General features: G+C 36.2%; 4 protein-coding genes across 9 annotated transcripts in view; 2 read left to right on the forward strand and 2 right to left on the reverse strand.

Annotated features, from left to right (window-relative positions):
- Positions 1–83: 83 nt before the first annotated feature.
- LOC135125843 (ADP-ribosylation factor-like protein 3) lies at positions 84–6,803 on the reverse strand. Its single transcript, XM_064051565.1, has 3 exons — positions 6,712–6,803; positions 1,214–1,474; positions 84–1,167 (listed from the first exon to the last, which is right to left on the reverse strand). The coding sequence occupies exons 1-3, from the start codon at positions 6,712–6,714 to the stop codon at positions 889–891; spliced, it is 543 nt and encodes a 180-aa protein (XP_063907635.1). The 5' UTR covers positions 6,715–6,803; the 3' UTR covers positions 84–888.
- Positions 4,309–6,518, forward strand: LOC135125841 (monocarboxylate transporter 9-like). Its single transcript, XM_064051562.1, has 4 exons — positions 4,309–4,866; positions 4,917–5,187; positions 5,236–6,084; positions 6,136–6,518. The coding sequence occupies exons 1-4, from the start codon at positions 4,792–4,794 to the stop codon at positions 6,477–6,479; spliced, it is 1,539 nt and encodes a 512-aa protein (XP_063907632.1). The 5' UTR covers positions 4,309–4,791; the 3' UTR covers positions 6,480–6,518.
- Positions 6,804–6,837: 34 nt separating the features above from the next.
- LOC135125842 (RCC1 domain-containing protein 1) lies at positions 6,838–8,038 on the forward strand. 2 transcript variants are annotated; one of them, XM_064051563.1, is made up of 3 exons: positions 6,838–7,330; positions 7,381–7,676; positions 7,739–8,038. In XM_064051563.1, the coding sequence occupies exons 1-3, from the start codon at positions 6,840–6,842 to the stop codon at positions 7,900–7,902; spliced, it is 951 nt and encodes a 316-aa protein (XP_063907633.1). In that variant the 5' UTR covers positions 6,838–6,839; the 3' UTR covers positions 7,903–8,038. The 2 variants fall into 2 exon arrangements, with proteins under 2 accessions (XP_063907633.1, XP_063907634.1); XM_064051564.1 differs by having other exon boundaries at positions 7,742–8,038.
- A 500-nt stretch (positions 8,039–8,538) lies between these two features.
- The window catches only part of Eip93f (Ecdysone-induced protein 93F), a 156,979-nt gene continuing 141,120 nt past the window's right edge, over positions 8,539–24,397 (reverse strand). For 4 of the 5 annotated variants that reach the window (XM_064051558.1, XM_064051556.1, XM_064051557.1 and 1 more), the window contains 2 exons: positions 20,390–22,233; positions 8,539–12,103 (listed from right to left, as the gene is read on the reverse strand). In XM_064051558.1, coding sequence (XP_063907628.1) covers positions 11,772–12,103; positions 20,390–22,233 — 2,176 coding nt within the window. In that variant the 3' untranslated portion in view covers positions 8,539–11,771. The remainder of the gene's footprint in view (positions 12,104–20,389; positions 22,234–24,397) is intronic. The other variant, XM_064051559.1, reaches the window with a different exon arrangement.

Genomic DNA, 24,397 nt, shown 5'->3' on the forward strand with positions numbered 1-24,397 from the left:
TACTGTTGAATCATCCTGTATACATGCATGTTTAGGTGTAGGTACTACAAAACTGTAAATAATAGTATTTAATAAAAGAGGGTTTTTATTTCGAGTATTTATACATCAGACGTGTATCATTTGATAAAGGAGTAAGTACAAAACTACAACAAGGGCACATGTCCTTTATAAAAAAGTTATCAATATGTTGCGATTTTTTCCTACGTACTTTTAGAGGCAAAAGGGCATAAATAATGGCATATGTTGAGGATTTTTTCCGAAAGTTTACCTGTATATTTTTTAATTTTTTCGTGCATATTTTTCCAAGCTCTAGTGACAAGTAAACTGACAATAGACAAATTTATGGGAAGTTATCCATCGTGACACATTCAAGGATTTTTGGCATGAAAATAGAAACCGTCACCTACACATTCATTATAATCTCGTTAGCTGATACGCAGTCCTCCAATCTTAGCATTAATCACTAATCACAGTTAATGTCTGCAAATGAATATCCCCATCCCATTTTGTTGCGAAAACTCATTGTGTCCTCTTCACGTCGCCAATTCGAACAGAGCATGGTCCGTTACCCACGCATCTTGTAATGTGTGATTATAGTGTAACTAAAAAGTATAAACCCAGGCCAATGAACCTTCAATTTCAAAGACCTTGAGTCTTGAATTCTGGAAGAGACTCAAGTGAACCGGTCCGACAATAAATACCACGATTTTTTCTACGAAATATTTTAATATGAGTGGCAAAATGTCACACATCTCATACAAAGCTTAATTTGAAAAGTCGTTAGCATCACAATCGCTCTCCGAGATGTTTTAATGACAATAGGCTGTAAACTACCGTAGGTGTAATATTATAGTAAACAATGGACGGATTAGTTGCTCCCGGATAAAATTACTTTTTCTTGATGCTCTTGCACACCCACTCCATCCCATCACGCACGCCCTCCCCCTGGACCGCGGTGCAAGCCTGGATCTGCCAGGGCCGGTCCTTGATGGAAGGAAGCCCCAAGGCTTGGGCCAAATCCGCCGCCGTGAGAGACTCGGGAAGATCTTGTTTGTTGGCGTACACTAGAAGAGGGACGTCTTGGAGTTTGTCGTCGGTTAACAGCTCGTACAGCTCGATTCCGGTCTCCTCGAGGCGCTTCTTGTCGGAAGAGTCTACGACGTAAATCTGGGAAAAGAATGTGAGTCAGGGTCTGGAGAAAGTCGGGTCTTACCAAGATGTCGGTGTTTTCGAAATAGTTTTTCCAGTAGGGGCGAATCTTGCGCTGCCCGCCGATGTCCCACACGTTCAGTTTGAAGCCGTCGGAGATGACAGACTTGATGTTGAATCCTGCTGTGGGGGTCACGTGGTTGATATCCTCGGATGCTAGGGTTTTAAGGATAGTGGTTTTGCCGGCGTTGTCTAAGCCGAGGAGGAGGAGGCGCAGTTCGCGCTCAGGGGCGGCTCGCAGCTTGCGGAGGATTGATAGGAGACCCTCGAAAAAAGAGATAAATTTAGCGAATTAATGAATGTTCCAGATTGTGTTGTACAAGCAATAGAGTGCTTTATAGTTTGGTTATTGTTTGAAAATGTCCTTCTCTAATCCAGTGTGGAGGAACCAATCTTATGTTCTCTAAAAAACTTACAAAGGTGATCGGTGGGTTTCAATTCTTGCACTGCTGTTAAATGGTTCTTCCTGAATTCAATGCATAGATTATTTTTTCGCTATAAATTACAAACATTTCATTCATTTCATCATTTGAATACATTTCTGACACCAATGATATTCAAAGTTAATAGACGTCAAAACTAGATGAACCAAATTTTTATATTGGCATCCATGCTAGTACGTCAGTTCCCAGTTGTCAATTTTGACATGACCTGACCTAAATGTCACCCTGACAATCAGGTATGCCATAAAAATTTTTAAATAAATTGTGACAAAAAAAAAACACAAACATTAATAGTCACTCGGTATATAATATGAAATATATGAAATATTTATCTATTATGCTGTGTATATTTATCTACAACAATAAGATATATTTAACTTATTCGACTCGTAATGGCAACACATTATCACACTAGTGTGACAATGTTTTATTTATTTAAATTGGTGTCGTTGTAGATACAATCAAATGTGAGTAAATTCATTATTGCCCTACCAGTAAGTCACACATTCATTGGTATAAGATTTTATTTCACTTATTATTATGACTAAATTTTATTTCGCGTGAGCACAGCTTGTGTCACAATAATGACCATTAACACCTAATTATTAGCTGCTAAGAAACCAGTAAAAATTATTTTATTATTTTTTTAACATACATATTAAAAATCCAATTACTATTGAAGCTAATGCAATATTGTTTAAACTGTCATGGAATCGCCATATTTTCTCTTTACAGTGATCTTTTGTTGCCTTGAAAAAATCATAACGTGTAATTGTATTTATCTGTAGTATATAATTACACACATCACTGATAAAACGCTGTTCTTTCACCTTTTATTACTTCACAATTTCGATCAGACTCTACTATAAGATAAATTCTCGCCATAAACAAATTTATGAAAGACAATGCGCAATTTTATTCATAGCCCATTTGAGCCGTTTATTACCTGAGTTTTATGGTCTTTTCAATTAAGCCCGTTTAAAATCGACAGCCTTAAAAAATAGACAATATCCATTCTCAATTTAATATTCCCAGGAGAAACTTTGTCTACTGATGTGCCGACATTTATATTAAAAAAACTATAATTTCAATTTTTTTGGCAGCAAATTACCAAAATAATTGTTTGATTTTCCTGATGTTTTGTGAGTAGGTTCACACAATGCATTCTGTGCACCTATCCTAACGACTGTATTAATAAGAAAGTAGTTGACTGTATTTGTCCTCTTTCTGGAAAATTTTTGTAGCTAAAAAGCTACCAATGTTTTCGCAGTCTTCTCTAATTCAGTTTTTTTCAAGCACGATTTCCAGGAGTGTTAAATCAGTCCTTTATTACATTTTACGCACGCAATTTTTAGAAAGGTTCGTAGGTAATTGATGAAGGTGTTATTTTTGTGTTAACTATTTTGCGGACTGTAGTATGATGAAACTTTTTCGTGGTTATTTCTCATTTTAATTTTAAAACATTTTCTGGATTTAAATGAAACCTCATACTTCTTTGTTGTTGTTTCGTTTCTGCTTGTATTTTTTTACTATAGAGTTTAACGTCTGTGGATTTCAACCAGGACTAACTTCTATGCCAAAGTAGACACCATTTCCTTCAGGAAATCACTGCACGGAAGTGAAATGTGTACAATTCGTAAAATTATAATCACTACACGGTAAGGAAATGCTGTAGGTGTTTAGTTTCTCCAGGAGACGTACAGATTCTGCATCAAAGTAGCGAAGTATCTAGTAAATTATACCAACACAAATAATGTCATAATTTTAATTGTATGTCTAGTTCCCTTTTCTCGTAGCAACTAATTACTACTTGTTGATTATAGTAGCTCAATCTATCATATCTTAAAAGTGAATTTCACGGAAACGAAAACCGACATTTCCGTATTCCAGTAGCTGTGGACATCGAGGAAACAAAATTAGACAAGGCATTCCTCAAAATAATCTTTTTCTAACATTTCAATTAGTTCATACTTGGGAATTAAAACAATCTGTAAAATTTTTGAAGTTTAATGCAAAGACACATATACATCTACAGATATATTTTAGGTCAGAAAATGTGTATGTAGGTATATATCAAAGATGGCGTACATACGTTATCAATTTTGTTGAGTCAATATTAATTAATATATCTTTAAGCCATAGTCTCATCAAACTTATTGAAGTGAGCAGACCCAACTTAGATGTGAATTTTTAAATCGCAGTGAAAGGTATATTCAAATGAGACTTAATTAACAATATTTTTAGGTGACGTCATACACTTTTAAAGGGAATACAATACAATTACAATAATTTAGTAGGTAATTAAAAGGAATATTCACCAAAATGGTCCTACTTGAGTGGGTAAATTTAGCGTCCAGATGAATATTAGAAACAAAAAATTGTGCGCATTTAATACTTTCAAAAATTTAAGTAAAGTGCACACAAATAAAAAACCTGCAGATACAACTGAAGATATAAAATTACTTTTCAAGTCTTCATATAATTAAAATGAAATATTTGAAAGCACATAAGTAACATATAACATAAATGATTTTAATTCCAAAATAGCCCAATAAAGTTATCAAGGTTAAAACAAATATAAATGTTAAGTAACATATTACTTTATTGTTAAAAAATAAATGGCAAACGACTTTCATCGCCAAAATTTCCTACATAAATTAAAATGCAAAAACGATCTCCATAGGACACGCTTAGAATTTAAAATTTTGATAAATTCCTCTATAACCAACCAGTTTCAGAATTATAATTGATGTGTTTGTTTGCTACTGGTTCATTAACTGGCTGCATGTGACCTGCACTAATGGTTCAAGGTCGATTAAGTTCAATCCTTTAATTCCGATATTCCACGAAACGATATTTTCTGCTTAAGAGAACAAAGTCATGTTATTTCCCCACCAGTTGGAAATCCTCTAAAGATAACCTATTCACCTCCCGGCGATTATAACCCCAAATTCCCTACTGGCACATATTCAAAAAACACTGCGCATCTGTCTCTATTTAAATGAGAATAGCCAGAAGCACCATGACGTCGTCAGTTGCTGCCTCTATTACAACTTCATTTTTCTTGGACACCCAAGAACCGGTATAGTTGTAAATTTTTTGGTCCGTTGGGACCAACGCTTGATTGTGTAAGACCACGATGAAAAAATCAAACAAAGTACCGCCTGATGGGGGGTACGGATGGGTAATCGTCTTCGCGAACGCTCTAAGTAACGTAAGTACCATAACTTACCATATTACCATTATATCAAAGGTATGTTTTAGTTTATTGCAACACCCTTAATGCATTGTTTTGGTCTCATCTTCAATGTTACTTTTGCCGAACTTGGTCTTACAGCCACACAGAGCTCCCTAATTATCAATTTAAATGCAGCTTTTGGTATGATGACAGGGTTAATCAATGGTGTTCTTTTGAAAATGTACGGATGCCGAAAAGTCGCTATGCTTGCGTCTTTTTTATTGACATTTGGAGTAGTACTTACGTCGTACTCGAAGACGTTCACACACTTTGTGATTTCCTATGGGCTCATAACTTGTAATGTATTAGTGTAGTGATGTACTTGAGGTGATTATTGTATTGTAGCTCTTGGTATGGGACTGTGTCAATCAGCTTATAGTTTATCAGTTTATACGTACTTTGTCGATAGACGAAGCTATGCAGTCGGCTTATCAGAAACGATTACAGGATTTGGGCCTATTCTTATTCCTCAGATGATTAGTGTTTTGATGACCATATATACTCCAGAGGGTGTTACTTTGATTTTTGGAGGAATTTGTGCGCATGTCTTTATAGCGGCAACGTTGTTACAGCCAGTGAAGTGGCACATGAAAATAAAAGAAGAGAAACAAGGAGAAACAGTTGAAATTCAAATGAAAAGCAACCTTACAAACACAGAAGAAAAAAAGGAAGAGCCTAAAGAAGAAACAAATAGTGATAGCACAGAAAAGACAACTGACACACACAACAATGATGTCGTAACGGAGAATGACAATGCTAGTAATCAAGAAAAAACTGATGAACATGACAAACAAGACACAAAAAATGTAGAAAACGGAGAAGACACAATTAAAGAACCGCGATCAACTGAGAAGGCGGAAGGTGAACACAACAGTGAGAAAAAACTCAAAGAAAATATTTTTATAACGATAGTCAGAATGTTTGATTTGGACCTCCTCAAAGACCCTATTTTCGTAAATATTATGATGGGCCTAGCACTTGCCATTTTCGCCGAATTAAACTTCACAGTCTTAACGCCGTTTATGCTTCATGATTACGGTTTAGACACTAGTCAGATTGCAATTTTTTTATCAGTATTAGGAGGTGCCGATATCGTTTTCCGATTTTTTGCCCCACATATAGCAAATTTGTTCACTACGTCTCCCCGATGGATGTATGCTGGTAGCCTGTTTCTTTTGATGCTAACAAGGTTCAGTGAGTAAAAAAAAACAAAACTTTACACGAAGTAACTTTGATTACTTTCAGCTTTTCTTTTATCGACAAATTTTTACATTTTGATAGCGATTGCTTCGGGTCTTGGTATTGCTAAAGGTATTAGAAAAGTGTATATGTCGTTGGTGATTCCCGATTATGTCAGTATTGATAAATTAGCCACTGCTAGTGGCATGGAAATGATGATGAACGGGTTCTGTATTATGATTGGAGGACCCATTTTGGGCGTCGTGCGTGACGTCACTGGTAGTTACACCTTGTGTGTTATTATAATGAATTGTGTCACCTTTACTACCATAACCATGTGGATTATCGAAGTCCTCATAATTAAGTTTAAGCAAGTGAAAATAAAAAAAGACAAAACGATGCCAGTGTAGTATATTAAAATAATAAACTAGTAATAAATAAATAATAAATTACGAGTAATGTATATGCAACCAACAATACCCAACCGAACTAGTGGTTTCTCGTTTTGTTTACATTGTTGAAGCAGTTGTCATGGCGACGTTGTGTCAAGTGTTTCAGCAATTTGCTCTCAAAATTTTTTGCCACGAAATAACTTTGATCTCCGCTCTTTCTTCGAATTAACACTTTTACTGAAAAACTTACCATCGAAAATGCTTCCTGGTTGAAGTTCCGTCTTTAAAGGTGAGAATTAACCCTCAAACAGCCAAACCGTGACCTGAGACACTGAACACAAAACTGTCAAGCGTAAATAACTTAAACAAATCGATACCATGAAAGTGTATTATAACGGTTTCAACCTGCATCGCCAATTTCCCAACACTCAAAACATTGTGAAAAACTTTATCGATCATGTTTATAACGATTTAGAAGAAATTGAGGTTAGCTACCACTACATTGTATTACTGGTTGCCGGCATCGTGGTTGTTAGAGGCGCCATAAACAAAACCGTCCCTTTTGAACCGAAAATTTTACGAATTTGTTGCGACGAAGACAAAGTTGTTGTATTATTAGAAAACGGAGACTTGTTCAAAATCGACGACGAAGTGACCCAAGTGCCAAAATTCGTGGAGTCCGACGACTGCATCATACAAGTGTCGACGGGTTCAAAGCTGCCTGTAGCTCTCACAAGAAATGGGAATTTATATACCATTCCTAATAAACTCGAATTTAACAGCAGCCAGATAATTGAGGTGAAAACTGGACGAGAACACTGCCTTCTTTTGGATAAAAATGGTAATGTATTTTCGTTTGGTAGAGGGAGGTGGGTAAAATCGGGACAACTTTGACAATTATCACATGACTGGTTTTCAGTCGTGGTCAACTCGGTCACGGAAGTTTGGAAGATGAGCCGGAACCGAAACTCGTGGAGGCCCTGGGGGGTATAAAAATAAAAGCCGTTGACGCAGGAGGGTGGCATTCTGTTGCTCTTAGTGGAGAGGGTGATTTGTACGTTTGGGGGTGGAATGGACATGGTCAGTTGGGGTTATCTGATCGTGAAGACTCTGGGGAAGATGTGGTGTCGGTGCTAGCGACTCCTCAAGTGCTTGATTTGAGTTTCAACCTAGCCAAAGTTAGCTGTGGTAGTAAGCATACTGTGGTTTTGAGTGGTATGTTAACTCAGTATTATTATTTTAAGTAAGCATGTAACTATTTTTTTTTTTTTTTTCAGAAGATGGGAGACTGTATGGCTGTGGCTGGAATAAGTACAATCAGCTTAAAGAAGGCAATCGTGAGTGTATTTACAAAATGGTTTACCTGGAGAGTTTTTCCAAAGAAGAAGTTAACAGTTTGAAGTGTGGACCATGGAACACTCTTGTGCTTTGTAAGGGATGACTTCCTTCTTATGTATGTGAAAGGAAAAGAGGGAGTGAAATAAAACAACCATAAACATTTTAATGTAGTCCACAGTATAATAAATACTGGTATACTTCAGAATTACATTATAAATATACAATGTGTATGGTATTTTTTTTTGTATTTTTGTGGTTTTTAAAATATTTTCTGAAAATAACAATTTCCCACAAAGCAATTGTTCAAACATCTAACTTTAATAAAACATGATTTACAAGTCACAGATATTTACGAACAAGAACACGTTGTATTTTAGGAAAAAAGCTAGAAAACTGAGAAATAATGAAAAAATGCGACAAAATTGTAACAACAAACGAAACATAACCATCTAGCCTTTTTCCTTTACATGTTAAAATACAACAAATTGATATAATATAATATTCACGCTAAAAGGCATTTATAGTCACAATTTTATAATATGAGTACTTTTAAATCATTCCTCGACAACGAAACCGTTTCACGCGGAAAGGGTCTCGTTGTCGCATTTTTTTTTAAATCTAACATATTGTCAAAAAATGGAATCATTTTATACAAAAATCCAACAAACCTTTCGTAATAATAAAAACGTTATCCCTAATGAATTCGCACCACTTTTTAAAGCATCAAGAAAAGAATCGAGATGAAAAATATTTTTTGATATAATTTTTGATATTTTGGATATGAATCAGTACTTTTGGTCCCAGTGTGTGCAACGGAGATTAACTTGTGTGATGGCATATTTAAAAATTTTCGTACAAGGTTAAATTTTGTTTTGATTTCAGTCTTCGTCTTGAACCGATCACATTTTTTCTACCAATTTTAACACGTTTTCGACTAGACAAATAATTAGAAGACACTTTTTGGTGTTGTTTTATTTTTGATTTTTTTAGAGCCAATCGTTAACCTTGTGATGCACGGTGCGTGTGTATTTTCAATATGCCATTTTATGAAGAACCTGTTTGAACCTGTTTTTTTGATTTTGCTACCACATTGATGAAGAGCTTTCCTACATTTAAACTACTTTTACATTATGTACTAAGTAAAATCTTAAACTACGTTAGTTAAGTGCCATCACCTGGTTATTAGTGTCTCATTTACAAAAACTCTATAGTGTGGGTATTTAAACCTAACCTCTTGTACTGTAAATTGTCAACAAATAATGACGCGTAAACTACTTATTAAGTATACACTCTGTATAATAATCTAGGGTGTTTTACAAGTGTGATTGGCTCGAACCAGTCGCGACACGTGCGTTTCCACCAAAGTCACCGAAATCGTGACGGCGGTGGAGACGATAGGAAATGCCAATTTATTACGTATACAGCGGTGCTCAATAAAAACGACGCACCCAAAATGCCTATATTGCAACATAAATAACAAACACAACATACATAAAAATATCATCTCATTACTTTTCTTTACGTAAAATCCGCTCTTCATCAATGCGATTAAATGTGGGTAAATTGTGTACTATTGTTGATTATGGTTCCAACTAAAATTGCTCAGAGGTTTCAATTGTAATAAAAATGTTTCTCTGTATTAATCTGCAGGCACACAAACATTCAAGTGCGCTGAAACAGTACTATATACACGGTTGTAAAGCAAAAAAACTTAAGTAACACTATACTAAACAACTAAAATTAATTAACAAATACGTTGATATAAAAAATCATTAAAATTATGTGTGTATTGTAAAAAAATAATTAGGAATAACATAGAAACTATTAGAAGTCTTATAGTTGTGAAAAAGCTATAGTGTGGAATGATAATTCTAACGTCTATTTCAATAATAAAAAAGACCTTGGTCCGTTTTTGTTTTTACTTTATTTAATAAACGAAATACTGACACGTCTGGTGAAAAGCAAAAGTTACGTCCATTTTAATAAAGTTTAACTTTCGAACAAAAAAAAATTACGTAATTATCGTAAACTGTACTAAAATGAACTGTCGTACCGTTTCAGGTTATGTACTACGGTAAATGCAGCGTCCCGTGCGAGGCGGCAACAGCGCAGAGAATTTTGGCGCCGAAATTCGACACTCGCGCGGTGTTGCCGCTTTGCACCGCGTTGTCAACAAAACAACAATAAACTGTAAACGAAAACTGCAATAAAAAAAGACAACAACTTTTCGAACACAACGTTTTTGATTATATCGTGCTTTTGAAGCCTGTTAGAGATTTACGTACTAAAAATATCGTGTTTTAACGCGTATACTTTATGGTTTTTTCATTTTTGTAATACACTGTTTATTTTTGGACCGCACATTTTGGGAAGAAACGAAAGGTATAAAGTGAACGCAGAAAGTGTCTTTAACAAATTATCACATAAAAACGAATGCAAGAATAATGAAATTGCACAAAAATGGTGGCACACTTGCTTAATTTTTATGTATTTTGAAAACTTCGTCTACTATAACCGCGCGGATGTACGAAATTTTGGTACACTACAATCAAGCCGAGAGAGTATTTTGGCGGGGGAGGGGAGCAGCCACGCGATCGCCTCCCCCCGACTGTTAATTGGCAAGCGCAAAATGTGAAACACACAAACATTTAAAATTACAGTGTTTTTTGTTTAAAACCTTAGGACTACGAGAACTGGGAAGCTCACAGCTTCGAAAAATCAACTTTAGGAAAAAAATGATGCATTCCGAGATGATCTAAGGGCCCGCGGCCGAGATCACAATCTGTGTTAAACGTTTAAGTTTTTTTTTTCTAATTTTTGCGAATAAAAAATCTGGCACATATATGGTTGGAATGTTTGGTTTTGGCGCGCCGGCCGGCTTCCGGTCGCCATGTTGGATGGGTGGGGAGGCGGCGGGGGCGCCAAACGATATGTAAAGCATACCACATTATATACAACTGCATTGGTCCAACTTAAATATGTGTGTACTGTAGAAATCTGGTTTGGTTTGAGGAACCGGTTTCTGGCCGGTTCGGTTTAACTGTCGGTATCGGTTCGGTTGTGGTTGGTTGTGTGTCTGACGGTTGTTGAAGGGGGGGAATGAAGCGTTTAAACTCTACCTTGAGTCAATCTTTTATCTCTCGAACAAAATAGCTTCCTTTGAAATATATAATATATTTTTTTAATATATCTTATATACTACTTAATATTGATGTAAATATATATTATGTATATACCATCTAATTGCACTTCATTGTCATATGAATTAAACGAAAGTCGGTTCGGTTAACTGAGTCACGCGATCAGTACGCCAACCGAATAACTACTCCCTAATTGTTTAATTTTAATATTTATATTTTAAGATATTTTTAGAGAAAATATACATCAAAAATTTTGAATAAATCACAGATAGATATAATTTTTCAATTCTGGGACTATCCCATGGGTTTTTTCGATATTACAAGTATGAACCGTCCTCATCAAAGCAGCGGATGCGTGAACATGAACTTTATACAGTTTTGAGGTATAGTATGCCACGTCGAAGACACATAGAGAGTACACTGATGATACGATTTTGGTACATGCCAAATACACCGAACAATAAACATGTATGGCGGACGACAGAGTGTCCCGGTTTCCCCCAGAAAATCAACATTTATCACATGGTGGTGCGGGGACTCGCCGACAGCCTCTCGTCCGCGCGGATGAATTTCCATAATGGATACAGTTTTGAGTCAAAAAACACCTAATATACAAATGACTGCTTTGATGCTCACCACTACTACCCTAATCAAAAAAACCATAATTAACAAAAAGTAAAAATAAATAATCAACAAACACCGTCATCGAGCTCGATATCCACTTAACAACCACGTCGTCATCCCGTTCGGGGGTGAAAAACACCGAAATTTGCTTTTGGATAATTTGCTAGTTACACCTTCAGTATAAAAATCTCTCACTTACGATTAGGTGTCAGTCTTGAGGCGCGTCATTATCTGAGGCACTTCCTGTGATGCCTTCGCCGACGCCGACGCCGTTCCGCTCCATGTCGGGAAGGACGTCCCGGAAGCGCATCAGCATCTCGGGCTGAAGGTTGTCTGGGTTGGCCAGATCTTTTTTCAGGTAAATCCTAGCCGGTGGTGTGCTGTTGCTGTTTATCGTCGTAGTCGTCGCGTTCGGTTCCTCTTTTGACCCTAAGATCGAGGGCTTCCTCTCCACCGTCGACTCGTTCGAATCGTTCGACAGTTCGATCGTGTGCACGTCGGCGGGGGACGCGTCGTGGATGCCGTCCTTCGAGTTGGACGCTGAAACGCAAACAATTCACTCTTCTGCTCACTTTTTCCTAAAGCATAATTCATAAATTCACCATCCAAAACAAAACGTTCATTTTTAAAATTAGAATAGATGCAGTGATCACGGGAAAGTCGCTTGAACAGCCTGCGCTAAAGTTCTGAATATAATCACTTTTTAAATGTTTTCTGGAAGCTAATCAGTTACCTCTCATGATGGTACCGCAACATGTCATTTTATAATAAAACTTTAAGTTTTGTGGCGTCGACCTATTTTTCCGTATCTTTTTGGTATGATACTAATTATAGCCACTTTGAGAAAAAGATCTAGACTACTAGATCTGGTAGTTGTTTAGTAGTAGTTTGAACAATGAGTTAGAGAAGATCCGTCAAAGAGAACTTAACTATAAAGCCCATCAGAGGATTAGCAATAGAGATATACATAATTTAGCTATTGAATGCGAAACCATTCTAACGCACCTTAAAAATGACCATAAACCTTTAGTTATTCTGAAAATAAATTCTGTCTTACAAAAGTCACTTCAAACATCTGAATATCTATAAAATTATTAATACTTAGTACATATTTAAGTCAAAAGTTGAACTCCGATCAATAAAGTCTTTACGAGTGAAAATCGAAAATGAGAATCTGGTGGTGCCAAAAACCGACAAAGGTAATGGCTTTATACCATAATTCTTCATAAGGTTGACTATATTACAAAAGTTAATAATTTTTTAAATAATGGTTCCTTTAATAAATTGAATCGCGATCCCACCTCTATGTCTATTTAACGTTCTACCTTGGAACGTACTTCCATTACACTTACAGTTTTTGACACACATAAATCTCGACTGTGAATGGCTTCCCCAAAATTCATAAACCTGATTACTCCACTAGACCGATAGTTTCTTTTGTAAATTGTCCATGTTAATACATATCTTTCTAATGGCTTAATCTTATGTTAAGAAGAGTTGCTCCATTTGACAACAAATATGCTATCAAAAATAATTTTGACCTAGTCGAAAAATTGAAACATGTAATCATCCCTCCAGGTTCACTCTTTGTCTCTTTTGACGTTTCTAATCTCTTCCCTTTGGTTCCCCTTTCTAATCCCGTTAAATTAATTAGTGACCTTTTATTTGAATAATATTTATCTCTTACCACATTATGTGAGTCAGTTTTGAAACAGGATTTCTTTAGGTTCAACAATATTTTTTATCAACATACTGGTTTAGCAATAGGATCATCCCTATTTCCATTTTTAGCAGAAATTTTCATAAACAATATAGAAACAAAAATCTTCCCAAATCCTCAATTTACAGAGAAAATTAAATTCTGGGGCTGTAACGTAGATGACATCTTATCCCTCTTTCAAGGTTCTCTTGACGGTCTTAACACAGTCATACGAAATCGAAAATAAAAATTCCATTCCATTTTTAGACTTAAGCAATACAAAAACATGTCCAATCATTCACTTTCTTATAATATTTACAGAAACCCTACCACTTCTGATACCATCATGCGCGATTTATTTTCACCCCTCATCCCATAAATTCGGAGCATTTAATTCTTTATTCTTTAGATTATTAAACAAATTGCCATTAATAATAAATTTCCCTTCCACCTCGTTATGAAAATCTTCTATAAAACCCTACATCAACATAAACTCTCCCATAAATTCCTATTTTCAATAATTTTATCCCTGCTTTGCCCTCTATCTCCTTTGGTTTTCCTTCTTTGTCCATTTTAAAAATTTTCAAAAAACCTTTAAAATTTCCTCTAACCCTTCTTTATTTGTAAGAAACAAAGTTCCTGTTTTCTCTCGTTCGGGCCTTTACCAATTAAAATGTGATGACCACAACACATAAGTTGACCAAACAGGCAGAGAAATTTCCCTTAGAATTAAAGAACACAATAAATTAATCACTTGTGGTGACCAAATTTGAATTAAAATTTCGCGCTGAAAAAAAAAAGAGCGGAAAAGAACGACAAGAAAATCGTTAAATATAAGCCACCATGTGCAAGTTTAGTTTCTTTTAGGTAGTTGGTAGTTCTGCTAGGGAATTTGTAGGTAGAGGGTTGGTAGTGAAGTTTACTTGTTTGGTAGAGCGTAGGTGGCGCGTCACTGTTGTTTTGTTTGATGTGAGTGAAGGACGCGGTAAGGAAGATAGGTTAAGTTTGGTTGGTTTGGTAGTTAATAAAAAAGAGAAAACCTTTGTTTAACGAAAATGAATCGTACCGATTGCGATGTCACAGTTTCCCCAACAATTCTCGACCGACGGTAACACGTGGTGTAAATTTGTTGTATTATTTGTAAATTAACAGTTCATGTCAGGATGTTAATCGTTAACTGGTTCTAACACAATTTAACGGTCCTGAGATTATTTAGATAAAGCACTTGCTAGGAGATTTCATGAGATTGACGTGGTCACGACTCATCCTTTGTTTATCAAATTATGAATAAGGTTTCTGGATGCTTATACTTAAGTGTTACATTATAACACTTCTTAATTCTTCACACAAGATTGCTAATAGTTCATTTACGGCAGTTACATTAATCTAACGTTGTCTCCCTCTGGACAAAGGACCGTGAAAGTGCGGTAGAACTTATAATATCGTGGACTGAAGTACGGGGGGACTAAAATCTTTCCCCTTAGGCAATTATCATCAGTATCATCATCACATTACCGAGACGTATTGTCTCGCGACGTTGGAAATTATATCACCGAGACAGATTTCTCGCAACACAGGATGTATTTTGTCCACGATATAAACTCTCAAAGCTAATTGTTTTAAGTAACCAATCACTTGGATAGTGCCATAATTGTTCACTTCTAGTTTAATATCAGGGTTATAGAAAGTGAACATTTAAATGAAATTGAGATAAATAACACAAACACGTGGCAGAAGGGGGGGACGCGGTTTCTAGTCGAGCTGGCGGGATTTTTCGCGCCATCTGCATCAAGACGCAGGTCTTGGATAGAAATTAGGGGAACGGTCGCGACTTGGCCCAATAGCCGGGATTTCCAACCACGAGTTTGCGACCGTAATGGCCTGCCCGTACGGCATGTTCGTAATGGAGGGGTGCTGTGCGGCAGTGCTTGCCGATAGGATAGAATCACCGTCGTGGGTAGGAGAACAGCCACAACCAGGAGCCCTAAACTCCGCTCGTGCTACAACGCCCCCTATGGGTATTTTTGCTGTGCTCTAGAATGAAATTGATAGTTCGATCGCCACACTCTTATAGCGCTCTGGTGCCGCTGTCGGTGTGCTGCATGGTTTTTTTTTATTAGAATTTTGTTCTCTTGTTGACTGTTATAATTTTAAATTTGCCGCCAGTTACTTTACTTCAGATTTTTCTTTGTTTTTGTTAAATTTGTGATTTTCAAATATTTGCATTGATTCGGAACGTTTGATTAACTCAAAGTTAGGCATGCTTTTTTAGCTCCACTCTCAATTTTTTTCGAAATTCTTAAAATTTATAAAGCAGTTAGAAATCCCAAACTCTCAAAATTTGTGTGAATGAACAAACTGATTTCAAAATCCATTTCCTTTGTTCCCTTAAATCTTTCTGTTGCAGTCCTCTCCACGTCTGTTTTTTTTTTCTTTCTGTGCTTTACAGTTGGTTTTATTTTTCAAAATATATTTTTAATTTTTTAATAAATCTATACATTTTTCTACTGGGTATTTCTAGATGGCGTCAGTTATCTTTTTAGTTTCCAGATGTCTTTAGTTTACTCTTGTATTTCATGTTCCTTTCATTTTCTAGTTAGACCCTGAGGTCTGTTAAAAACAGCTCTCAAACCTAATTTGTGTAACTATGTAATTACTAAGTTTTGTACTTTAGGTAAGTATATTAACTTTAATGTTTTTTGTAAGCTAATTTCCTGTTCATCATTTAGTTCTGATTTCATTAAATGAATCTCCAAAATAATTGAAATTACTCTTATCGGGAAGTTAATTTTTCCAATCTTTTTGGTACAATTTTTTTTAAATTAGTTAACAATCCTGAAATTGAAAAAAAATCTAAAACTTAACAAAGAATTTTACACATTAAAAGGTAACTTTCGTAGAAGGTCTTAATAGTTACCTACTCATTGATCGTTCTATATAAAAAATTGCAACTTTCCTCATGGTATATTCTGCTACGAAAAAATGAACAAAGTTAACAATGTCGGGTGCAGCAATCATAATGTTCCAGAAATTATATAATTTTATTATATAAGATATAATTATAAATTTAAGTTAACCAGTTTCTATTCCTTTCACATGTACTTTATAATAAACAAATTAAAAAAAAAAAAAACTAAAATGATGAACAATATCTAAACTTGTGGGAGGCCAAGGGTTGACAAACTCCCTCCCGATCTATCTATCAGGGAAGGTCACATCAAGGTAACCTAGCACCCTTCTATTATAATGCGCGGGGGCACTATGCTGTTGAAACCATACATTTTACCGTATTTCCAAATTAACACCGCAAGTAGTAATGGTAAATTAGTAAAATTTAAATAAGAATTCCCGTTCAAATTGTTAAAAAAAAATAAAATAAAATATTGGGACCATCAATGTGTGTTTTAAAGTATATTATCAACTGTAAAACCAACAGGAACGGTAAGTTCTTTGTTCATAAGTATATCATGTACCTACATATAAATGAAACAGAACATTTTCTCACATTTAACTTCAGGTGCGAGTGCAGTTCTGTCTAAATAATCTTGGACCAAAGTTTTTTCCGTCTTTTTCTTTGTTAGATGTATTAAAAATTAACATATTAAGTATTTAAATCTGTTTTAAAATTTTGACGTTAGTGACTTAAAACAGTTTAAATAATTGTGTTATTATTTATTAATTAGTTTTAAATGAAGGTGTTTTATGAAAAAGCGTAGAAAATAAGAAACGCTCTCTTGACAAGTCTGGCGCGGAATGTTAATTACTTTTTGCCACAAATGAATGTACAACTGTTTATTTCTTTTGAGAATTATTTAAACCTTTTACTCTAAAATTTTACGAATAATATGTACAAGTCCTTCTAGTTTAGAATCGAATTTATAATCATGTTTCAAGTATAATAACTTTTAGAGTTTTACAAGAAATTTATTATTGCTACAAACTAAATGAGCCACTTGAGCACTTGTAAAAGAAAAGTTGTTCCTTTTAATCTTGATTATTTCATTTTAATTAAATATTGATTGCAAGTAATTAAAACTTTAATTAATCATTTTCGTTATTCATAGACCAAATTTGTCAGCATAGGACACAATTTCAAGTATATAAATTAAGGTCAACAGGTTAAATTTATTGATACGATCTAGTGAGTAAGCTCCCAAGGTTTTAAAGAAGTCCATTACATACATATTTTCTAAGATAATCATATTATTCTACACACTGCAAGTAAAATGTACCCAACAAAATGTCGAGATTACATGAATTTTTTGAAAGCGTTGAATAAATATCACATCTCATATCCCGAAGTGGTCGGATATCTCTGTGACGTCATGTGTAGATTTAGCGCTACTCTAAGCTGTTCTAGTTAGAAAATTACAAACACAAAATTGTTGTAAACAAAGGATGAATTTTTATAACTTTAAATCCATATTACTCTAGAATATTTTTGAAATGTCATTGCGACTGTATTTGTCTAATTTTAAATAACCAGTCTGATAATTTTTCCACTCAAAGTACAAGTTATACCTTGCTGTCAAAACTGATGGCTGCCATTTTTCATTCGCCGAGTTCTCATTGAGATATGTCAACACGCTTACACCAATTAAAATTATTGAAAAAGGATCAGGTAACAGAGTTCAATGGAAAAGCGGTCACGAACTCAAACACCAAATAATTTTATTGGAGTTCGATGTAACAGTGTGTGTAATTATTAAAAGTATTTTAAACAAAAATTTATCGAAGGTTATTTCGAGAGAACTTCCCTCGCTCTTGTTATCGATAAATCCTGCTTCTTTGAAAAATTATAAAAAAAAAAACAGTCAGCACAAGTGCGGAAAATATGAAATATGTTTAAAGCAGATAACCAACCGGCAAACTAACATGCTTAACCAACTTCAACTGTTTATGTTTATACTTCGAATGAATCGACTTTTAGGAAGCATCAGCGGTTAAAAGAAAATGAAATTTGCAATTTCAAATTTAAATAGTAAAATGTTATACAACTTTGAATATCTTTCAAAAAATCTGGATATCTACGATAAAGATTCAACACGGATTCACAATTTACAAATGTAGGAGTGTCTTATTTTCTAAAACTGAATTAACTTTTACCAAGGAAAATTTTAGAAATGACGTCATTCTATTATTGGTAGGGATAATTAACCAAATTTTGGTTAGCTTTTTATAGCTTACATAATATACCTACTTATGTACAAAATTTGACAACAATCGGTCCAGTAGTTTCGGAGATTATCTGCTTAATAAAAATCACGACAGACTGACGGACAGACGAAAACAGGAGAAGTAAAAATTTGGTAACAGTTTTTAACTGGTATCTTTGGAATATAAGATAAAACAAGTAGAAATGTTAGGTATTATTGTTACGATAACTTGTAAAACTTTTTCCAGTGATTACTATTAAAGTTGTACTATATCTATTAATATTTCGCTACCAAAGTAACGTATTAATGATAAGAATGTCTAAAAACTACGTGTAAATAATTATTAGTGATTAACTTTCTATTTTAAGCAAAATTTTATCATAAATCTATCTTAAGAGCAAAATTCAGTTATAATTAATATACTCGGTACTAATTGCGAGATTAATCTGATATAAATGTTTTAAAATTTAATGATACTGTTATCATATATCCTAATTTCCTTTACTCCTTAATTTGATTCAATACCAAGAATTTTTGTATGTAAGTCTTTTTATTTTTTTGTTTATTTTGTCTTTGATTTATAAAAACCAACAGATAAATTGATACACAAAAAAATTGCAATAACAAAATAAATAATCCAATTTTCTTTCCCGCTTTTAAGTTTAATCTCAATATTTATAGAGTAACTGAATAATTCAGATTTCATATTAATATTAAGGAGGACCAACTTGTTTGAATTTAATATCTTAGGTTTTTGTGAATTTTTGTAGGGAACTTTATTCAGTGTTAACTGTTTTCTTTTTCTTTATAAATTAGCATATTTTATGGGTTGCTGTTTAGGTTTTGTTACAATTTTAAAATCTGGGTTGATTGTAAAAAATTGGTTTCTGTTCAAATCTATGAGGTTCATTATTGGAGTGTGACAACTGTTTATCAAATATAAATTTTGAATTTTATTTCAAAACATTAAAACTGTTGGTAAGCAGAACTGACAATTTCTGCAGTACATAATAATTTGTGATAGGCAACATATAAAACACGTCATTATTTATAAGCCTGCCTATAGTGAGAACAGAGGAAGCAACTTTTACTATGAAAAGGCACGCATTCTAGTGATGCATTAAAAAGGATAAAACAGAAAAATCAAATTATAAAGAGACATACAAAACAAAACTAGAAATAATGTTAAAGCAATTAAACCATATGCCGAAAGAACAATAAAACGAGTAGAATCATATTCAACAAGAAAACTGCACAAAATAGCCAAAGCTAGAGTACATGAGACGTTCATTAACAAATGCAACGTGGTCAAAAGAAAGGAATAAGAAAATGACATATAAAAACGAGGAAAAAAATATGGAAGGGGCAAGAACAAGAAATATGTATGTTGAAAAACTGGCAGTGTTTTGTAAAATCTGATGAAATACTACAGTCTTAAAGAGGGAAAAATTTAGGTCGTAATTCATTATCAATAGAACTGTTAAAAATAAAGAGAAAGAACCAGTTAGGGTCACTGTAAAACGTACCTTCAACATGAAGTACATAGACGTTAGTAAATCAAAGTGTTAATTAAAAAAATGATGATTAATGCATTTTGTGTTCATGTTGTACTGACAAATGAGCATCAGTGCTGACCAATTATGTATAGATACCTTGGAGTCGAGAAAAATCGCATTTAGTAACAAATATGAAAAAAATTAAAAACATCTCACGTGTTCAACAGTTACAGCCATAAACTTAAAAGTTTCTCTGCAATGACTTTACATTTTAATAAGAAGAGTAATATAAATAAAATTCTAATTGCTAACAATATTTTCAGCAATTCACGCACCGCAGGTGCTGTTAGAACGAAGCAGCAATCACATTACTGCAACGAACAAATTTGCATAACCCGAAGGAAAGAGAAACTAAATTCGTGCATTCCTCATTAAAAAGTCCGCATCAGATATAATCGTCAAAGGTGCGCCTTACCTCCAGCAGTAAAGTTGAGCGGACTAGCTCCCTTCCTGTACGACTCATCTCCCGAACTGTTCTCCGACATCGCTGGTTTCGAAAGCGGCGTCAGCCTGCTGTTCCTGCACAACTGGTCCAACAGCGCCTTATTCGACATGCTCTCGATGCTGATGCTCTTCTCCTCCTTCGGCAACTTGTCGTCGCTAGGAGGAACGCCCGACTCCAAGCTGGACCTTATGATCCCGTCCAGAAAGGACCCGTTCGACCCCGTGCCGTCCAGCAGCGACTCCGCGATCTGCCTGGCGCTCTTGGCCAGCGCTGGAGCGTTCGGGGGCGTCGTCTGCCCTCCGATGCCCCTCGAAGACTCCTCCTGCAACTTCTGCATCATCTGGGAGGCGAAGAACTCGGGGTTGGGAGGAATGGGACGGCCGTAGTCCAACGGGAGGTGGTGGAAGCCGGGGTGTGGCCAGAACGGGAAGGGGGGCGGATTGTACCCTGCCAGCGGCGCCATCCCCGGCTCGAAGATAGGCAGCTTCATGCCGTTGGGGGAGGTCGCCGTGGGAGGGAACTTCTGGGGGGGCTTCATCATGGGTTTGAGCTTCTCCTGGTTCCGAAGGTCGTTCTGCTTCAGACTGGCAATTTTCTCGTCCACGGGGTTGGGTTTAGGATCGCGCTTGCGCGGTCGCATTAGGTGTCGCTCTTTGACCTTGTACTCCAGGGTGGAGTGGGGGACCCCGTAGTAGCTGCCGGCACGGTGCACCGACATTTCTCCCCTTTGGACTGCCCGCACTGCCTCCACGAGACTGTCCCGGTCGTAGTTGCGGTACTTGCCGCGTTTGGGGCGGGTGCCTTTTCCCCCCGTCGTGGGGCCAGGGTTCTGGGGCTTGGGAGGAGGCTGGTACGGTCGCTGCAGCTCTTGTGTTTTGATCACCGAGATGCCGGAACCGAGGGGCGGCGTGAAGCCGCCTCGTTTGAAGTCTAGTTCCATGATGGGCCTCCGCGGTTCGAGGGGCTGCTGGAATTTCTGGCTGATGCTTTGAGCGATGACGTCTTTGACGTCCTTAATCGACATGCCTTTGCCGGGAAGGATAGGGGGAGAGCCCGACTCACTCGTGACTGGGGGGGAAGCTAAACTCCCCTCCGCGGTGTTCCTGAATAGATCACATCCGTTCTTGCTAGACGTCGGTTTAAAGGACGGAATTTTTAGTATCACATTCGAAGGAGACTCCTCCGTTTCCATGTCCGACTCAGACTTCTTCACCCCAACCGAATTCGACGGGCTCGGCCGCGTCACCGAACTATCACCGTTATTTTTCGTTTCGTCCGATAACATCTTTTTCACGAATTCGGGCACCACACTGTTGAGGACCGAGCCCTCCAGAGGTTTCTGGAGGAGGTTCTGCGAAGCCAGTAGGATGTTCTGTATGTAAGGCCCTACCTCGCTGTGTTCAAGCCCCGCCCATCCTTCAATCCCGTCCTTCTTCTGCAGTATCGCCTTGATCGCCTCAGGAGGGATCTCCATGTTGGAGAATCTCAGAATGTCGCACAGCGGCGCCTGGAGTGCCTTCTCCACTTCCTTCTCCTCCTCCGCCCCCGACAACTCCTTATCGTCGTCCATCACCTCCTCTTCGTCGAGCTTCAACGGGGTGGAGCTATTCAAATGCGACTCCCTTTCCCTCTCCAACGCCAACTTGTACACTTTGTTCCGCAGCGTCGAGCGGGGGATCCCGTAGATGACCGCCGCCCGACGAGTGCCGAGCTTGCCCGACTGGATGTCCCTCAAGGCCGCTTGGAGTTCGTCCTCGGTGTACGTCCTCCTGCCGGCTACAGCGGACATCCTAGGTTTCGCTCTAAAATCAGAACTGAAATTATAGCGTGGTGAGATGGTTGCTCGAGAATTGCCGAATGTAGTATGGGTGCTATAACCGACAATGTCGCAACCGAGGTTGACTTATTGCTGGTCAAGTGATGCCGGTGCGAAATTGTCGGTTAGAAATTAATGTCAATGCATTTCTCATAGAGGCAAAAATCGTTATGTGGGACAAGGGCAACGGTGCATTATCTCCTAGATAGACGCAATCGTGCAACTGCGCTGCGATTAATTGGAATTTCGACACGTGGACGAGTTTCAGCAGATTTTAAACCGGGGGGAAGGCAAGAGGAATTTGTTCTAGAAACCCGCTGGATTACGGTGCCGAAGACAAGCGCCATGAGCCGCGAGATTAAGCAGATATTAAATTTTTGCCGTTCGTTTAACGTTATCGAGATTTTTACTGTGGCACTTCGAAAAGCTCTCGTAGCGAAACGGTTTCTGAGTAGATTGTGTAACAGGTTTAGAGATCGTTTTATCAAATAGTCGGGCGAAATGATAACGGAAGTGTCATCTAAATACATTTTGTATTTGGTACATGCAACAAATAAAAAAATGTAATTGTCAAATCACAATAGTTTTTTTTTATTCACTCCATTAGTACGCAACGTTTCAAACCAATTTTTTGCTTATAAATTATGACGTTTCAACTACTCATCGCACAACATGCAAGTTGTGTAATACACTAAGGTGTTTTGCCAGTATCGACCCAGTCACGACACGTGCATTTCCACCGAAGTCACGAAAAATGTGACCGTGGTGGAGGCGAAGGAAAATTCAATAGTCATTAGGCAATAAAAATGTATAAAATACAATAAAATATAGACGATGTTATTTTTTTCGTCATTGCTATTAAAAGTTTCTAAAATATTTTTAACTGAATCGGAACTATACTAAAAAAATTGGTCGAAGGTTATTTCGACCGAACTTCCCTCGTCCTTGAAGTACAATAAAACGTATTCAGATTTTAATTACTGATTTTTTTTTTTATTTAAGTTCTCATAATAAAATAAAAGGTATGTCTGTAATGTTAAAGTAAATGTAAAGAAGCATGCTACGCACTTGTTTCAAATCAGTTTTGTCTGGTGTAGTGTAATACTATTAATAACAGTATTAAAGTCCCAAATTTTTGGGAAACCCACCATCTCTTTTCTTAGAGAGTATCTCATTTGCCAAAATTAATTTTACGTTAGCAGGTAGTAGCCCCGCCCACCCACCCTATCTTTTTTTAAAGGGTATGTCATTTGCCAAAATCAGTCTTATTTTAGTAGGGACTAGCCCCGCCCACCTGCTCTCTATTTTCTTGGCGGGTATGTCATTTGCCAAAATAGATCTTATTTTAGCAGGAACTATATTTTGCACATTTTAGATATGATTTATTTCGCAAAATTTTGAGATGACGTCAACAGGTTTAAGGGGGGTCGTAACGGCATAAATTTTGATTAACCAATAACGTTGTTTCCAATAACGTTGAAACGTTTGCAAGGTTTCAGAGCCTTCGACTTTACAATTTCAAAGTTAAATTGAAGTTTTACGTTATTTTTTAAAAATTAAATAACTTTTACTATTGAAAATTTTACGGATGACGTCATTTGGTCAGCGTTTTATCATCCACACCATATTCCTTATATGTAAATATTAAATATATAAATACAAAAATTGAGAACATTCTAACGCGAAAACGTCGTTTTTTCACTAATTTTGAAATAATAAATTTTAAAAGCAAATAACTAATTCACAAGTCACTGAAAAAGCAAACTTAAACATGATACAAAAAAAAAAAAATTGCTTTAAGTCATGTTTCGCTGTATCCATCTGGGATTTCTCACAACTTCAGGCCCCGACTAATTAACTTCGCTAACTGAATTATCTTATTCGTCACCTTTTTTATTTTTTATAAACGCTGTCTTTTTTAACACTGTTGACAAAGAAAATATATTCGAATTTTATCGTTTATTTAACAATTTTGCAAAGTATTGTGAACATTAGGGTGATTCAAAAAAAAAAAATATTTTTTTTTCGTGTCAAAGAGGTTCAAAAGTTTCTTTTCAACGTAAAAAAATACCAGTTAAAATTTGAGCTCTTAATATTAATATTAAGACCGTCCGCATCGCGTTTTTCTATTTCCCATAAGAATAACATGGGAAAATTTTTGT

This window comes from Zophobas morio, unplaced genomic scaffold (assembly GCF_036711695.1).
Source record: "Zophobas morio isolate AGI-343-1 ecotype UQ-CSIRO unplaced genomic scaffold, CSIRO_AGI_Zmor_V1 ptg000009l, whole genome shotgun sequence".
In the NCBI taxonomy this organism is placed as follows: Eukaryota; Metazoa; Arthropoda; class Insecta; order Coleoptera; family Tenebrionidae; genus Zophobas; species Zophobas morio.

Coding starts and splice junctions, on each gene's coding strand:
- LOC135125841 (XM_064051562.1), top strand. CDS start 4,792: ATGAAAAAATCAAACAAAGTACCGCCTGATGGGGGGTACGGATGGGTA. Junction 4,867..4,916: donor TCGCGAACGCTCTAAGTAAC/GTAAGTACCATA, acceptor GGTATGTTTTAG/TTTATTGCAACACCCTTAAT. Junction 5,188..5,235: donor TTCCTATGGGCTCATAACTT/GTAATGTATTAG, acceptor ATTGTATTGTAG/CTCTTGGTATGGGACTGTGT.
- LOC135125843 (XM_064051565.1), bottom strand. Junction 1,168..1,213: donor TCGAAAACACCGACATCTTG/GTAAGACCCGAC, acceptor TTCTTTTCCCAG/ATTTACGTCGTAGACTCTTC.
- LOC135125842 (XM_064051563.1), top strand. CDS start 6,840: ATGAAAGTGTATTATAACGGTTTCAACCTGCATCGCCAATTTCCCAAC. Junction 7,331..7,380: donor TTTTCGTTTGGTAGAGGGAG/GTGGGTAAAATC, acceptor ACTGGTTTTCAG/TCGTGGTCAACTCGGTCACG. Junction 7,677..7,738: donor GCATACTGTGGTTTTGAGTG/GTATGTTAACTC, acceptor TTTTTTTTTCAG/AAGATGGGAGACTGTATGGC.